At 33.9% G+C, this 18806-nt stretch overlaps 2 protein-coding genes across 3 annotated transcripts; one reads left to right on the top strand and one right to left on the bottom strand.

The window, feature by feature from the left end:
* Positions 1 to 3974: 3974 nt before the first annotated feature.
* Positions 3975 to 9496, top strand: LOC123556740 (putative nuclease HARBI1). The gene is made up of 7 exons (XM_053539239.1): positions 3975 to 4359; positions 5661 to 5800; positions 6200 to 6302; positions 6937 to 7022; positions 7327 to 7399; positions 7709 to 7890; positions 9191 to 9496. The coding sequence occupies exons 1-7, from the start codon at positions 4150 to 4152 to the stop codon at positions 9411 to 9413; spliced, it is 1017 nt and encodes a 338-aa protein (XP_053395214.1). The 5' UTR covers positions 3975 to 4149; the 3' UTR covers positions 9414 to 9496.
* Positions 9497 to 12874: 3378 nt separating this feature from the next.
* On the bottom strand, positions 12875 to 18155 carry LOC123549810 (nuclear apoptosis-inducing factor 1-like). 2 transcript variants are annotated; one of them, XM_053539238.1, is made up of 5 exons: positions 17802 to 18155; positions 15291 to 15357; positions 14482 to 14580; positions 14128 to 14197; positions 12875 to 13524 (listed from the first exon to the last, which is right to left on the bottom strand). In XM_053539238.1, exons 1-5 carry the CDS (start codon positions 17957 to 17959, stop codon positions 13451 to 13453), a joined length of 468 nt encoding a protein of 155 aa, XP_053395213.1. In that variant the 5' UTR covers positions 17960 to 18155; the 3' UTR covers positions 12875 to 13450. The 2 variants fall into 2 exon arrangements, with proteins under 2 accessions (XP_053395213.1, XP_053395212.1); XM_053539237.1 differs by having other exon boundaries at positions 12883 to 13524; positions 14119 to 14197; positions 17802 to 18152.
* Positions 18156 to 18806: the final 651 nt, after the last annotated feature.

The raw sequence follows: 18806 nt of genomic DNA, 5'->3' as shown, positions 1-18806 counted from the left end.
CGACCCAACTGTCTAAAATGGAGTACACACAGTTTAAGAGTATTTATTCAAAACATATAGCTAAAGACTAAAGAGCAAGGCTATTTCCCACATTTTGCCCTTTGAAATGACTGAAACTTCATGACTATATTTAGAATAAGAAACATCATAAGCAATCTTTTTGTCTATAAATTATATCTTTTGATGTTATGATAGTTTTACAGTATGTTACATTTTAAATTATATTAACATCTTGAATTCCCTACGATCAAAACATGTTTTATCAACGGAAATTTCTTTCAATGAGAATACACCATCAAAGGTACATTGTGGCTATTTACCATTATGCGTAAAAGGAGGATATAGTTTATGCTTTCATCAGTCAACGCATTTTAAGTTAACGGCACGGGAAACTCGTGCATGTAATGGCAAACTCCTATTAAACAAACATGTAAATCAAAACAGTCTTTAACCTAAGAACCAGTCTGCATATAGAAAATATCACTCCAGTGAATCTGCGCTGCTTCGGTTGGTTAATGATCTTCTAAGTAGTATGGAGAAACAGGAAGTCACGGCCCTTATTGCAATTGTATTAAGTGCCGCATTTGACACTGACGACCAAGATATTCTGCTAAATGTCCTAAAAGCACAGTATGGTGTCTGTGAAACAGACCTTCAATGGGTAGACTCATGCTTTAGGCCAAATGCATATTCATCAGACAGCCATCTTGATTGCAGTGCGCCCCATGGCAGTTGACTTGGTCCGAGGCTGTATCTCTCCTATGCTTGAACTCTTTTTGATGTCATTCCCAAATCCATATCAGTCTACGGTTTTGCTGATGATCATATAGCAAATAAAAGCTTTCGTCCCACATCTGCTTCCGTAGAATCACCAGCGGTCGGAGATCCGAACGGTGCGCAGTTATAATCAATGGCTGAATGAATAGAAACAAACTGAAAATGAACACTTCAAAAACTAAATTTACTATGTTTGGTAGCAGACCTCAAATGAACAAATGTTTTACAAATTCGATTAACATTGCTGGTGATGGTATCAGACATGAAAGCACAATTAGATATCTTGGTGCATTTCTTGACGAAACATTGAACTTTAAGGATCATGTATATCGCAAATGACGTACAGCCATGTTGAATTACCTACGAATTAGGAACATCCGAAAATATTTAACAAAAGCAGCCACTGAAGCTTTAGTTTTGTCTCTAGTTATTTCACATCTGGACTACTGCAATGTCATACTGTATGGTGTAGCTAACGGTGAGGTGCGTAAGATGTAACGTATTCAAAACATGTGTGCAAAACTTGTCATTAACAGGAGGAAATTTGACAGTTCCAAACAAGCGTTGTATGACTTACATTGGTTGCCGGTGAAAGCAGGAATTGAGTTCAAGGTATAGCTGTCACACATGTATTTAACAGAATTGCTTACAGAGTATGTTCCTAGAAGACAATGTTTGAAATCGTCAGAAAATTCTGAATGTCGTTATGTTGTTCCATATAACAAGTGCAAAAACATTTAATGATAGAAGTTTCTGTACTATTGGTCCAAAACTGTGAAATTAGCTGCCGTTAGAATTACGCAAAAGTAAATCACTTGATACATTCAAAAAAATCTTAAGACACTGTATTTCAGAGACTTCATGGCATTGTTTTAAATTTTTGATAATTGCTATATATGCGATAACAGCAGGTGATAGTTTTTTAAAAAAAATCTGAGTTTATACATTTCATCATTTATATTTTTAAGGTTTGTTAAATCAAATGTACAACGCCATTGAATATGGCATTATATAGAAATAGGCGTTTAATCAAATTAATCAGTTTTAGTTTCTGTTTCTATTCCATGGAAGGTGACTTTATACAGGTATTTTGAAAATATTGTCAAAATATCAAGACAATTATGAATTTTTGCAAGTTTATTAAAAAACGATGTCAAGCATTAAATTGTCCTCTTTCGAGACTCAATTTCTAACATTTTCATTAAACAGGTGTATGGAGACGAGGGTGTCCTGAAACCATTTCCAAATTCTTTAGTATGATTTCTTAAGCGAAACATATACATTACTTAAGGTAAACTGCAGTCTCTAAAAATTTGCATTGTCTGTTACATCCTATATACAGGAGTCGTTAATTGTATCAGCTATATAATTATGTCATTCACCGTATAGTGGTAATCAGTCAAAGCAAAGTTTGTTTATAAATGAATGTGATTAAAACATTTTAAACGCAGAATTTAGTTTGATTAGGCAGACCAAAGAAAGGCATGTTTTAAATCATTTAAATCACCAGCCTAATTGACAGGTACCAATTGTAAAAATTTAAGTGCAGTATTATCTAAGAACATTTTGTAGTAACCCACATCGTAAATACATGTAATTGTTAATGCATAAGTTTAGTTGGAGGTATTATGCATGTACCATATATCAGAATTCCTATTTTTTTGAAAACTCATTCACTTCATTATAATGGTCTTTGTACGGAAAATGTATTCACTGATTTTTTTTGTTCTGGATGTATTAATACCTAATTAATCAACAAATATTAGTATACAATAATGAGAGATGTTCTAATGAGCTTTCAATCATCATAAAAGGTTGGGAAGTGGATATTCTCCTAGAAAGCATTATGCAGAACAAACGTAAAGTTACTTAGGGCTTAATCACTCGGACTGATTCAAAATCAGCTTATAGCTATGTTAAAGTGTACCAGATGGAATATATATTGTAGTAAATCCATCACATCAAACAAAGCACACCGCAAACGTCAGACATGGACTTTTATTTACAGCTGATTACTCAGAATACAGCAAACAAGTTCTCTATATCTAGGCATGAATGACACAATTACTTCAATAGTTAAAATATTTTATGTGTTCACGTATTTTTTGCACAAGGTTAGGACTTTTATCATTGAAATTTCTTTCATCCGAGCCCTCTGTCACAAAATATAAAAGTTTTTACTGTCGGACATTTGTTTGGAAATAAATAATTTGTCAACAGCAAACGAACTTTTATGGAGGATGGCACCTACTTAAAGTGTTTTAAGAGTATATACCTGTGGTAATTTTGAAATGATTTCAAGAGGTTTATGCTTTATCTGATATTCATTTTGTTATTATCATAAAAATAAACTTTAATATTACAAAATATTTGTTTACGTCAGGGTGTGCTTAACATTCTAAATTTCCTGAAATTGGGATGTTTTCTTGCGTAAATACTATATACCCTTTTAAGGAAATGTACACAGTCAAGAAGTCTAAAAAGTTAAATCGCGCTTATGTTAATTCTAAAAAGTGCTCACTTAATTGAGTCTACAAATAGATAGCTTCATTGTAATTAAATACCGAAATACATCACTTTAAGATGATGTATAAGGCAAAAATCGAAACTTAAGTTAGAAATCTGTGTCAAAACACCTAAGTCAACAAACAAGAAGAGAAAACAGTAACACATTAGTTAACAAACACTGTAGTCGTTCTTTTTCTCTTTTAATCCCAAAGTACTTTTATGCTGAATTTCGGATATAATGCGCATTTATTTACGAAATGTTTAATTTATGATGCCAAATACTACGTGACGTCATTGGCGTCACTTTATTTCTGTGATGTTGTATAATCAAGAATTCCACTGCAACCTCTACACAGATTAACACAGCTTGGTTACAAGCACGTATCTTAAATGACACTTTAGAAAAGGACTTCTGGCTATGTGAAATCCCGGTTAAGCACCAGGTGCTGAGCTTCACATGCTCCTTAACAATCCTGTGAGGTTTGATGAATCTATGTAAAATACTTTCTTGAAAATTAGAACGGACAAACAGACGTACGGACAAGGGAAAATCTATGTGCCCCCAATGCACCCTCTAAAAATTGGAGATGCACAACAAAAGCATTAAACAAGAAATAGAAATTAGCTTCTTACCAAAATATTGACCATACTTTTTCAGACTGTAGGAAACAGTCCTGGGGGCCGTTTTATCAACGTTCTACGACATGTCGCAGGCATGTTTTTGTCTTAGAGGTGTCGCAGACAGTTCGGTACCGTTTTATCAACGTTTGTCGTGGTCTACGACGTCGTAGAAAATGTCGCAGACTTACGACAACATACGTGCCGTCGTAGACGTCTTAGCGACGTCAGTCTATTGTATTCAATATGGCCGCATTGTTGCATTTGTACAATTGCCAAGGAAGGAGAAATGATAGACTGTTCCGTGAAAGGATAGGATTGGATCAGTTAAGAGATTTTGAGGTGATGTCTAGATACCGGTTAGACAGAGTGTCGATCGAAGCTTTGATAGGGCTACTCGCTGACGACTTGATGAAACCTACACGGAGATCGTGTTCAATAAGTGCAGAAATTCAGGTGAGCCCTCCTTTTAATTTTGATTACTGCGGTTCCGCTCACTTTACCAAATTATTATCCTTTGCGCTTCTTACATTTTCTTTGCGCCTGTAACCATCTACCTGTAACCCTACTGTATAAATCATGGCCTTGACCTTGAAAAATATAACAAACATTGAAAGCACGGAGTAATGTTTTCAATGTTTGTTTAGGATCTATAATGGACCCTACATCTATATCAATGTACCTGAGCTAATGAATAAAATGTTAACTCCTTAAAAAGCACAGGTTTTTTGTTACTTTCGCTGTAACCACATAGATCTACTGAGAAGCCAGTCACTTTTATGGAAATAATTTAGCAGACAGGCAGAGGAATTGTCTATCAACCTGCAAGGCAGACCGTTTTCACACAGGCTGGCATTTACCATAAGATAAGATAAGATATAAGTCTGATTTATGTCGTCAAGACAATTAATAAATTAATACAGTATAACATACTGTAAGCTCTAACTGAGCCTTTTTAATTGACTACTGAGAGCACTAAAATATGAGCCGTGCCATGAGAAAACCAGCTAAGTGCTTTTGTGACTGTAATGGATCTGCACAGTCTGGTCAGGATCCATGCTGTTAGTGTTCAACTTGAGACAGTTAGCGAACAGCATTGCATCTGACCACAGGAGCCTGAAATTATATCTATATAGGAGGGGTCATTTTTATATTTAGCCATTTTGGAGCATTATAGATAGAATTTCAGGCTCCTGTGATCTGACAAGACTGCGCGCATGCATCTTGTGGTGTGTGTCTACCAACTGAGCTAATCGGATATCATAGACATGTAATAGGAGCGGAAAAATGTGCAGCCCGATACAGGACTCGAACCTGCGACCTTCTGCTTGCAAGTCAGATGCTCAACCAACTGAGCTAATCGGACAACCGATATCATAGACAGATTATATACATTATATACACACTGCTGCAGGCTTTTTTATCATCCCATACAGTAGAATGCAACACAAGCTACAAAGCTCTTGTGCAACAAACCTGGTATCCAGTAACAGGTACTTATCTGTGCTTATTTTACCTCCTGTAGTAACCCTTTCATTGCCGAGTGCCGAGCAAGGTAGCTACCAGTACCTTTTTTCACGCCTTTGGTATGACATAGCCGGGGATCGAACCCCAGACCTCCAACATTCAAGGCATACACTTTACCACTATGCTCTAGAGGCAGTATATACATATGCAGCTCTGTAAATTATGTTGTAATGCCGTTATTTACTCTTGCCAGTGTCATATACATGATTGCAAAATAATTTATATTTCAGGTTCTTGTTACACTGAGATACCTGGCTAAAGGTAGCTTCTACTCGGAGGTAGCAGACCTTCATGGTGTAAGCAGGAGTAGTGTCTGCCATGCAGTCGAGTCAGTTGTCACAGCTATTAATGACAAATTAGACACCATAAGGTATTAAACCTTCTCATCTTTCAATTTAGGCAGCAGCATTTACAATTCATAGGGAGTTTCATGTTGCAGATCATGATCAGACTGTACAGATGTGTTTTGCTTGTGTCTGCCCACTTACTTGGACATTTAGATGCTGAGCAGTTTATCAGTGGCTGTCTAAATTTGTGTTACAACACAACCTTTTCTAAACCTTGTGAATGATTTCAACTGAATTTTACATGAAATTATGTCAACATAATGAGATATTTCAGCAAGCACAGTTCAAGGTTATACTAGTTTTGGTAAAGAGCTAGGCTTTTGTATAACAATAACAAACAATTGTTTGTAGAAATTAACATGACAACATTTTGAAGCTGATAAACTTGTATAGGTAATTGTACGTTTTATTCTGTTTTGTAGATTTCCCTTGGAAATCCTGAATTGTACAAAGTACAGTTTCTACAACAAATGCGGGTTGCCAAATGTCATAGGAGCAATTGACGGAACGCTTATTCCTATACAGGTATCATTCAGTCAATTTTATTGAACAATTTTTTCAGCACTTAATTTTTAATTTTATTTGATTGACAGTATGAATTGGTTTTCGTATATTTTATTGAAAAAATGTCCTAATTATGCGCGTGTTTGTGTGCGTGTGTGTGTGTGAATTTATACTTGCGCTAGCATTTTAGAACCAACTCCACCTGACCCTGCTGAATTTTTACAATGAACTGATCAATTTCAGGGCAGTGGCAATTAAATTAAAAGTTTTGAATCATATTTTTAGCAATCAGTTAAGATCTTGATCTGATTGCATAGTGGACTGGTATATCAGTTACTAGTATCAGTACATTTGACAGACTCTCTGGAAGAATTTTCACAAAAAAGTAAGGACTTGTCTTGTCCTTTGTGAGTCCCACAAAATAGGAATAATATTCTGTAAATTAATGATTATTTATTAATAAAAATCGTGAAAATATTCAAAAGTATTAACATACTTTTGAAATGTAACTGCATGGATTTACAGGCTGATATTCATATGCAATGTTATCAAAACTGGAAATATTTGTCTCCATCATCAAGAGGATTGAAACATAATATTTAATATTGTACCACATTATGTATATTAAAGGCATTTCTTTTTCTTGCCAACACAGGCCCCAGCAGAAAATGAGGCAGCATATGTTTGTAGGAAGGGGTTTCATGCCATAAATATGCAAGCTGTTGTTGACAGTAATATGAGGTATGTGTATTATATTTGTTTCATTTACATTTCATTTAATTTCATTTCCAGTAATCAAATGTTTAAAACTATCCTGTGTTGATTGTTAGTTACACTTTTCCCACTTTTTACAATGTATTGTTAAGTTAAAGATGCTTTAATTTATTAATACTGTCTTTTAAGTTTAAACAATTTCTCTTTATTAAATGCTCTAGTTGATTGGTTGACTAGTCTATATTTATTTGTTAGACATATTACTACCATTTCATGGTATATTAAGTTAAATGTGCTTGATTACCAACCCAGTTACATGTATAATTTTCAGATTTCTGGATATTGTTGCAAGGTGGCCTGGATCTCAACATGATTCTTTCATCTTCAACAATTGTGGATTGAAGGTATTTTCAAAGGCATTCATTGCAAATCATACCTTTTTGTATGGTTATAATAAGCAGTATTTCAATTCTGCACAAGATTGTTGTACCCAGGCAGACATTTCCACAAACAGATAAGTTGGTCCATTTGTGTAACAGTCTGCTTTTTGCCTGGTGTGTCAATTATACTTTCATTTTTAAAATATACATAACACATCAATATATTTAGTATTTCATTTTTGTTATATAACAGAGGCATTAAGTCAGATGTAGAACTTTCTCTGGCACGCTTATAAAGAAGGATTTTTAATTTCATGTGTGTACTTTTTCCAGGATGTTTTGGAGTCTGCTGATTTAGGATATCTCCTTGGAGACAGTGGTTATCCACTCAGGAGTTATCTTATGACACCAATCTTAAATCCTTCATCAGTCGCTGAAGTAAACTTTAACAATCATCACAGTTCTGGCCGTTCTGTTGTAGAAAAGGCTTTTGGGGTTCTTAAATCCAGATTCAGGTAATATATATACATGTAAATACCTAGTAAGTTCATAGCATATAAATAGTTGAAACATAAGTAATTTCAGCAGCTTCTTGTTTATATTCTTAACCTTGTCGGCATAGTGCAATAACATCATGATAAATGTTAAAGAAAGAAACCTTGAACCCTTTTCTGCTAAGATTTGACCTTTAATGTAATATTACTGTAGTAAGATATGACTTCCTAAAATAATTGTATATTAATTTTCAGAAAATAAAAAGCTTATGTTATTTGTACATATGAGTAATTGTACCCCCGCTCCCAACAACAAAGTTGTAAGGGGGTGTATACAGTCTTGTGCACACCTTCTCTCCTCATCCCCATTAACACAATTTAATGAAACTTCACACAAGTGATCAGTAACAACAGTAGTTGTGCATGGGGCATGTTAGGTTCTTCCAGAAAAAAATGCAGAGTTATGGGACTTTGGTTTTTGTTACTATACTATATACATAGACACTGTCTTGTGCGCACCATCTCTCCTCATCCCCATTAACATAATTTAATGAAACTTCACACAAGTGATAAGTAACAACAGTACTTGTGCATGGGGCATGTTAGGTTCTTTCAAGAACAAAAATTGCAGTGTTATGGCACTTTGTTTTTGTTAACATACTATGTACATACAGTCTGCATATGCAATCTTATGCGCGCCTAATCTTTCGAACCCTTGCACACAATTTAATGAAATTTCACACAAGTGATCATTACCAACTCTAGTTGTGCATGGGGCATGTTTTGTTCTTTTAGATAAATATTCTGCATAGTTATGGCACTTGCTTTTTGTTACTATATTGTATACATACAGTCCACATAATTATGCAGGGGGCGGGGTGGGGGGCTGGGGGTACATTCTCATCTCCTTTAGTGATAGCTCTAGTTTTGTTTGACATACAAGTGCTTTCCTACTATTCTGTTCCAGTAAGCATAAGTCTGTAATATAGTAATAGTGATCTCTGATATTATCATGTTTCCAGGACTCGATCTCTAACCTGTGAATCGATTATATTCAAACTTGACAACTATGTTGGTTTCATTAATACACAGAAGTAAGACAAATATTTCTATAGCCCATTGATTAACTCTACTGTGAGTTAGTGTTGAGAGTGATAACTTTACATTGTAAGTTAGCTATCTCTAGGTGAGAACTTGTTGTGCCACAGAGATTGAAAAAAATCAGTAAAACTATAGCTTAGTACTGTATAACATTTGAATGACTTTCTCCAAAATTTTCTGCCTCCCTATTCCATGAATAAACCATTGTTAACTTTTTCAGGTGTTTACACAAGTCCGGGGGATGTCTGATGTTGAAACCAAGCAAGTGCTGCAAAGTCGCAGAAGCTTGTGTGAGGCTTCACAACTTCTGTATTGATAGACAGATACCACTGAATGAAGATTTGGCAGAACGTGACACCAGTGATGACATTTCTGTATGCCAGCTGCCACCATCAAGGTCTGGCTCGGAGAAAAGGTCACGGCTGGTCCGATTATTTCAATGAAATCATTTATTTGGATTTGCTGTAAATGTGTTTTTTCAACATCAGTTTTGGCATTTACCGAAATAATAATGTAGACCAAGGAATTTATTGTTGCTTTTTTATGACATTTTTTTTCCTGAAGAAGAACAGCTGATTTTTGTGCCCCCCATCGAAGGAGTGGTATATTTTTTACAGATGGCTGTCAGTCTGTCTGTTGGTATGTAGACCAATCAGTTTCCGGATGATAAATCAAGAACGCTTGGGCCTAGGATCATGAAAGTTGATAGTGAAGTTGATCATGACCAGCAGAGGTCAAAAGGTCAAGGTCACATTGAGCCAGAACAGTAAAGCTTTTGTTTTGCTTACAGTGAGCATATAATTTCTGTTCCAAGGGGGGCATTTCCTGTTAGACGAGTTCTTGTATTTAAAAGCCAGCCAGACTTATAAAGAGGGGGTGCGACACCTTATGTACCAGTCACTTTATGTACCAGACACTTTATGTACCACTTTGACACTTAGTGTACCACCTATATATTATATAGTATATCTCATTGTGTAGCACTGTCAATATGTGATAATTACCTGTGAAAACAACTTTGATTTAATCAGCTTAAGTCCATAGAATGTTGTTAACATTCCTATGTGCATATAAATTACCTTATTATGACAATTAACATTTAATTTAGTAAAAAAACATTTCAAGTAACATAAAATAAAACATTTTCATCAAATCAAAACAAAAATGATCATCTACTATATATCATATATGTGGTACATAAGGTGTCCAAAGTGGTACATAAAGTGCTGGTACATAAAGTGTCTGGTACATAAAGTGACACATTCATAAAGAGGTACATTTTGTACTGTATATGGTTTATACCTGTCATCTATAGAATCTCTATGACTTGACTTCCCCTAGTTATCAATGAAGCAAACGTTTTAACTTCCAACAATGATTCATAAAAGCCAAGTTAGAACTTATTGTCAATACAGACTCAGTTTTCCTATATGACCAAATACCGTTTGTTCTCGTATAATTCTGAATAATTGAACAAATAGAGGATATTACACAAGTGTCTTTTCATAATGGTTTGATTGATAATAAACTAACATTTGACAGCAGTTAGGATAAGTTAACAAATTTATTGAAGCTAAATCATTATGAAATTATACAATAAATTATTCATATTACTATAACAACAAAGAAAATAAAACTCTGGAAAATTACAGTGAAATGTGTAAAAGTCCTGATATTTCAAATGTAAATAATACACATTAATGTGTATTTGACAAATAACAGCTTGTAAGACAATATATTCCACTGAAAGTAATATTAGATTTGTGTAATGCACTAAATCATATTAAAATTAATATAGAATATTACACGAGTGTCTTTTCATATTGAATTTATTAAACGAGTTGAATAAAATGATAAAATGCGAGGCTATGCCAAGCATTTTATCAATTTTATTCAACGAGTTTAATATATTCAATGCGGAAAGTCACAAATGTAATACTCTTTTTATCACATGTAAGCCTTTCTTGTCGAAACATCAGAAAATCCACTTTCTTTTACTATATAAACAAGACAATTTGACCGACATAGCCTATACTATAAATGACGTCGACGTCAAAGCTTTATTACACTAGTGTATTATCATTTTTATTTAATGGCTTTATTACACTCCAGTTATAAATGTGGTCTCTATAGTGTTAAAAAGCTTTTCCTTTGATTTGACCCTGAGACCTAGTTTTTTACCCCACATGACAAAGATTCTAACTTGACCTAAAGATCACCAAGATAAACATTCTGACTAAGTTTCAAGAAGATACAGTCATAAATGTGGCCTCTAAAGTGTTAAAAAGCTTTTCCTTTGATTTGACCCTGTGACCTAGTTTTAGACCCTACATGACTAAGATTCAAACCTGACCCAAAGGTCATCAAGATTAACATTCTCACTAAGTTTCACGAAGATACATTCATAAATGTGGCCTCTAGTGTTAACAGGCTTTTCCCTTGAATGACCTAGTGACCTAGTTTTTGACCCCACCTGACCCAGATTTGAACTTGACCTATAGATAAGGAAGATTAACATTCTGACCAAGTTTCATGATGATACAGTCGCAAATGTGGCCTCTACAGTGTAAACAAGTTTTTCCTTTGATCTGACCTGGTGACCTAGTTTTTTAACCCGGATAACCCAATATCAAACTCGTCCTAGACTTTATTGACGGTAACATTTTGACCAAGTTTTATTAAGATTTGGCCCAAATTGTGACATCTAGAGTGTTAACAAGCCTTTCCTTTGATTTGATTTAGTGACCTAGTTTCTGAGTCCAGATAACCCAATATAAAACTCATCCAAGATTTTAATGAGGGTTACATTGTGACCAAGTTTAATTAAAATTGGGCCAAAATTGTGACCTTTAGGGTGTTAACAAACTTTTCCTTTGATTTGACCAGGTGACCTAGTTTTTGACCCCAGATGACCCAATATCGAATTTGTCCAAGATTATTTGAGGGTAACATTCTATCCAAGTTTAATTTAGATTGGGCCAAAACTGTGACCTCTAGAGTGTTAACAGTCAAATTGTTGATGACAACAGACACAGGGTGATCACATTACAAAAGCTCATCTTGAGCACTTTGTGCTCAGGTGAGCTAAAAAATGAAAAAGGTCTACCACTAACATTTTTTTATAAACAAAAGCTGTCTGTTAGACAGCGAATGCTTGACTGTTCGAATTACTGTCCAAGAAGCAGGAAAATATTACCCTAAATGTTAAAATATCTCTAGAGTTTCAATCCAGTATCTGCATTAGTTTTGTAGATAGTGACCTGCATGTTAAACTTTATTTTCAAAACTTTAACCACAAGTTTCAAATTTAAAAGGGGACACAATTTGATGAAGATGCATGTCAGATTTATGGTACTTGATGCTAGCAAATACTTTTAAAACATGTGAAGTTTCAATATAATATCACCATTTGTTCTGCAGGTAGTAACTGGCATGTAAAATCTAAACCAGAATTTTCTAAGTCCAAATGGGGACATAATATGCCCAAAATACATGTTAGACTAAGGGGCTCGACCCAGTGAGGTTGGCAAGAAAAAATGAATTTCTAATCTGCATGCCTCAAGGTTATAGCTGTATGCACTTGCATGCAAAACTTTAACCAGGATTTTCTATTCCAAAAAGGGGCATGATTTAGACAAAATGCTTGACAAAGCTATTGAACTTTATGCTGCCGACTAGTTTTATGATCCTGAAAACACATGCAAAGTTTCAATATCTGCATTAGTTTTGGAGACAGTAACTTGCAAGTGAAAAATCAAGAAGGCCACAATTTGCTCAAAATACATGTCAGAGTTATGGAACTTGACCCAGTCAGTTTTATAATGGACCTAGAAAAAGAAAAGAAAGTTTAAAAGCTATATGCCATGGCAACTAAAGTGTTGTATGTAATTAAATTTGTTAGGCAATTTTGAAAAGGAACCATCCAAGTATCATTCCTATGCAGTTTGGTGTAAATCTGCCAAGAGGTTCTGAAGAATAAGAAGATTTTCTTTACAAATTGTTGACACACAATGGATGACGAACATCTAGCTTTCACAAACCTCACCTTGTCAAGATATGACAAATGAGCTAAAAGTAATTTATACTCTTGTCTGCAATTATAAATGCTTGTTGTATATAACCACTTTGAAGGTCTAAAAATCCTTTGTTTCTGTTTACATGCTAAACAAACAGGGAAGTTAGATTTGACTTTTTTATCAGGTGCATGACTATCTGACTTTTTTGGAAATAATTACACAGTTGAAAGCAAAATCTCCAGTGTCATAAATTCATTTAGGGTCTGGATACTCTGGGAAACAAAATATTTTTATGCCTAAGAATACTGCTTACATGTACTGTCAGCTGTAGAACTGTTTTGTACTAAATTTAATTATGACATTTGTGCAAGTTTTAGAACAGTATAGAATTTGCAATAAATCCTGACATTATTTAATTATTTGCAATATCTGTAGATTTATAGACATATGCCAATACTTTAGATTTACAGTATACCTATAAACTGACCTGATCTTGTCTGTAAAATCTCATTCAAATTTGTCTCGGAATTACTGTCATCTGAAATAGGCATGAACAGGGGCATTAACATAATTAATGATTGTGCAATGTAAAAAACTTTTAAGTTTAAAAATAAAACTTCAATGATTTATGCAAATTTCTTTAATCATATTTTTTTCAGTAAACGTTTTTTTATGAAAAAACATTGTGCATGCATCCCTTTTTAACAAACAATGCATACATCCCTTTTGAACAGTACTGTATTAAGATAAAAATTAATATGGCCTTTGGAGTGTAAACAGGCTTTTCCTTTGTGATCTGAATGACTGACCCTTCTTTTTGATCCCACATTACCTAGATTCATACCCGACCTAGAGGTCATAAAGACAAATATTCTGACCAATTCTTTTGAGTTTCAAACTTAAACTGGTAGACCCTACTTCAAGTCTACTTGGCACACTGGACAATTCTGTACCTATGTGCACAACATCTCTTAATTCTCATTTAACATTTGTATGAGGTTTGGCAACTCTTGAACGTTTTAAGTTAAGGGTAGCTAATGCATGCCACATGTCACTTTTCAATATGGACAGAAAGCAACTCTAAATGCCCACTATGGGGGTACAAAATAAATCTTATTAGTAATTCAAATACCATGCATACTGGAATCAAGACTCGAATCTTTCCCACCAGGAATTCCATCCAAAGAACAAGATGGTAGAGTACCAAGTATCTGAAAATATATAATAAAATTTGTATTATCATGACACAAAAAAAAAGATATCTAAGGAGTACATTGAAATGGAATTAACAAATTTTTGCAACTCTGAAACCTACTGGGGAAAATAAATGGTTCAAAAAATGAAGCAAGATATTATGTTTATTGATAAAAAGTGTGTGTGTTTGACCAATGGAACTGATAGATCAGACCTGTAGACAATACAAACATATAGCAATATATTGCAAAACTTGACAAAAGTATTTAGACTCAGGAAATTTTTTGTTTTGATGAATTACCTTCTCTTCCAAAGATGACAGACATGGCGCTTCGCTTACTCCCCCACCTGTCTTCTTGGCCTCTGTCCGCCTCTTCACTTCCCTTGATTTTGTTTGGCTCTACAAGAAAATTGCACAGCTACATAATTACAATTAATTACAATTTAGTAAAACTAGGTTAATTTTAAATTACAAGCTGAGTAATGTTTAAACTAAAACAAGTTTATACTGTCTTAATTGAAACAAAAATATTTAATACTATTTGAAACAAAGAAATATATAATACTATTACCCAGTATTGACACATTGTTACATAACTGAAAATTAAAAACATTTTAAAAATTATTTATGAAAAAATTGCAATTGGAATTATTTATTTGTATACAGAAAAGAAAAAAACATCCAATGGGTTTCCTCTGTATATATAATACTTTTGTCTACCTACCAGTTTCATATTATAATCATCAGGGCAGACATAATAATAGTATTTCATCTATTTCACTTCATTTTTTTCTCCAAATGAACAGTACATAGACTGTGGCAAAATAAAGGCAGTCGAAAAAAAATCATTTCACAGTACATAGACTGTGGCAAAATAAAGGCAGTCGAAAAAAAATCATTTCAGTCTTATAAAACAGTGTTTTCTTGCATACCAGACGGGGATTTCTGGTATTTTTAACGGTGCTGGAAAAGGTGTAAGGGTGTAAGATGACTCTCGTGCTTTAAATGATTTATCTCAGTTACAGGAATAATATTATATTTATTCTATAATCACCAACAATAAAATCTGTGTATTTTCTAAACACTAGAATACTAACAGATCCACTGACCTTAAGATCTCTCCATTTCTTCTCTACCTGCTTTACATTCCTCTCCTTTCCTCCAACAGCATTGATTCTGAAAGTTAATACCAGATTATTGTTTAAAGTAATACAGAAATTGTTTCATTATTATTGTCATCAGACAAGCTCACAGACTATGATATTACATTTCTTTATCTTAAAGATTGTGAATGCAGCCAGCCTATATCCTACATCCAATATCTTACAGCCATGTCCCTAGGAATATCTCTAAAATAGACTTGCATTTGTCACTATTACATAAAAAAGGAAAGATTACACAAGTTGAAATTTTGTGACAAATCTTTTATTTAAAAGTCAAAGTTTATATACAAAATGAACACTTCTATTCAGGCACTACATTTTAATTCATATTAATTAGAAAATATAAACTCTGAATTAAAATAAGAATTAACAGCTATTGAAAAAAGAAAAGAAAAGAAACATTAATTAAACTTTGAGATGGTTATTTTGTTCTCTACCCTGCTATGTATTTATAAAATGGCCTGCTTTATCTTCCAATTAGGACAGTACCATTTATAGCTTTTGGGATAATTAAAAACTGAACAGCATGCAGACAGTGCAGATTATGGTCAGGCTGCATGGATCTTGAATTGCCACAGCTGAAGTAAATAAGCTTCCACTCACTGCTTATTATTTTACTACACTGTGTTTTTTAAATTCAACAATTATTACATATTTACAGTATAATCATTTTTTTCTGACTTTGGTGTATTTCTTTGTTTCTTTCATATTGCAAAAATTTCCAATCTTAGTCAGAATCTTAGTCAGAAGCAACTGTCCAAGAATTCAGAAGTAAGCTGACTATTTCCTTTAGCTATTTTTAAAGTCATTAAGGACTTTAGATTTTTTACTCTGCTGAAGGCTTAGTTTCAATATAATATATACACCTGCCAATCTTGTTGTAATTATATAACGACAACAAATAATTGTTGTAATTATATAAAGAAATTCATGTTTCTAACAGACCTGGTGTCAATTACTTTAAAATGTAATTAATTAAAAAAAATAAAACTTTCTAATAGGTTTTCACCGGAGACTAAGTTTCACATCTTGGCAGCAGCTGCATTCACATAGAATTATAATAGCCAGATATGATTTTGGCCATACAGGCTCCAAACTGTGATTTTTTGGTTAAGAAAGCAATCCAATTAAAACTAAAAGGTGTCAATTTTCATGAACCTTAACAAATTTGGATGCCTTTGTGGTCACCCAGCAATGATAAAAATATTTATATGTTTTAGGCTAGCCCATAAAATACTCAATCATGTATAAAGTATACTGCAGGTTTAGAACAATGCTTAGATTTTTTATATTGATCTGAATAATAATTAATAGATCTACTGATACTATAGATACACTAATAATACACATGTTAGACTGCTTACCAGGGGATTCAATTCCTCATTAATCTACTGATATGTTAACATTATCAAATAATATTCAAACTTACACATTTTCTGGTGATTTAAACTTTGTGTGTACTGTACACGATCAGCGTTTCCTGTGTGTTTACACCTATATATGTAGTAAAGTCAAGTTTCACTTTATTTAAACTGATAAATGGATTCACAGTCATTTATTTATAGTCAGGTCGTATATCGATGATCAGTACTCCGTATTCCGTTGTATCATGTTTGTACTCTGTGTTTCGTTGTATCATATTGTATCGTACTCCGTGTTTGTATTATCATGTTCAGTCGTGCATTTGAACTTGTTTTGTAGATAGAAGACGTTTTCATTGGTCAGTTATCTTCATGCACAAATAACAACTTTTGGCGCGAACTAACAATTGCACGGCCCTCTATTCTTCATTCTTGAGAATCATTGTCCGAGTGAACGCAAGTTACTCTAGAACTATTGTTATACTGTAGTAATTTAATGTCCTTACCTTTGGACAATTTACTATGTCATAAGTGTACCTTTGCTAGTCAATTCTGGTAAGATATTTTCTTTAGTATTTGTTCTTTTTAAATGCAATGATAACTTATTTACCGCGAGAGATCTATTTTGTGAAATCTGTATTTTTCACATTTTGCTATTGTTGTATTGTAATTCGTATTTTCTATGTTCATGATTTTACTGTTTTATGTTGTAGGTTTTTCTCTACACGTACTATACTGGTACTGTCCAATAAATTGAAGAAACCTCAAAATAGTTGTGTTATACAAACTACCTATACTACATATATAAAACCAATAACTTTACCTGTTTGCACGACTGTGTACTGTGATTTAACTTCCATTATTTTGGTCCTTCACGGTTTTGATGTTTAGATTGCCCTAGAATAAACAATCTGAACGTCGAACTATTTTGACTAGGGACAATTCGGACCATGTTTTCAAGTAAAAAATCTTTTAATCGTATGAAAGGATTATATTATCAAGGAGTTAAAAGCGCCTCAACAAAGTAGGTCAACCACGTTTGTTTGTTTATAAACACTTGGGTGGGCGGGGTTAAACAACCATTTCCGATACTCACTTTTTAGTAGTTTCAGACCAAAACCTGGTCCTATCAACTGCTGTGTTGTCCGGGCTAAACTTTCTCCCCAATTTCTCATTCCCGGTAACCTCCTCCACCAACAAAATAACCTCCCCTTCGCTCCACTTCGATTTTTTAGTGACCTTATCGTCTGACATTTTGTGGTAGACAACAATTTGACGTCACCGGAAATGTATACACAGACTGTGACTCGCGTGATTTATTGTCTACGACAAAGACTGCGACATTGTAGCGACATCGATCCTACGACACCTTTAGTAAAACGGTCGTAAGACAAAGTCGCAGAATAACGTCTGCGACCAATTTTTGTCGTTACCTGCGACACGTTGATAAAACGGCCCCCTGGCGTATTTACTTAGAAAATAACGATAAGTACTTGAACATTATTTGGATGCGATGATTTTTAAAGAAAAGCAGCATAGCTATATGTAAGATATACTGCAATGAAGGTAACATAGTGACAATGTAAATGTAGACTGTGCACTAATTTAAATTTTCCCTTTTAACTTCACTAATATTCTAAATAGAATTATAGTCTCTTGTCAAACCGTTGGTGTTTTATTTTACATTTTCTGGTTGACTACTGAGATATGTTCATGCAATATTAACCTTTAGCCTGCCGGCAGCGAGTGAGTTGCCTTTGTAACCAGAGCAGGCTGATCATGGTCTGCGCTGTTTGCTATTCAGTCAGTAAATTTTCAGTAATACCCCTTCGAATAAAAAATGGTACTGCCCAAATTGAATGATGGACCAAATCATTTTAGAAATTTAGAAGGATTAAGGTTGAACCAAAGTTTATTTCTGTGATATTAGTTTATTTTTCCCGACAGTTTATAAAATTTATAAAATAAATCTTCGGAAGCGTAGAACGCAACCACATAATAACAGTGAGTGAGTGAGTTGGGTTTTACGGCGAATCGACACAAAATGGTCATATATCCCCTGAGAAGAAATAATATTGCAAACGCCAATTGTAAAGCATAA

Source organism: Mercenaria mercenaria, chromosome 3 (assembly GCF_021730395.1).
Source record: "Mercenaria mercenaria strain notata chromosome 3, MADL_Memer_1, whole genome shotgun sequence".
Taxonomy (NCBI): domain Eukaryota; kingdom Metazoa; phylum Mollusca; class Bivalvia; order Venerida; family Veneridae; genus Mercenaria; species Mercenaria mercenaria.
The sequence above is the reverse complement of the archived record's forward strand: the minus strand, read 5'-3'. Positions and strand labels throughout refer to the sequence as shown.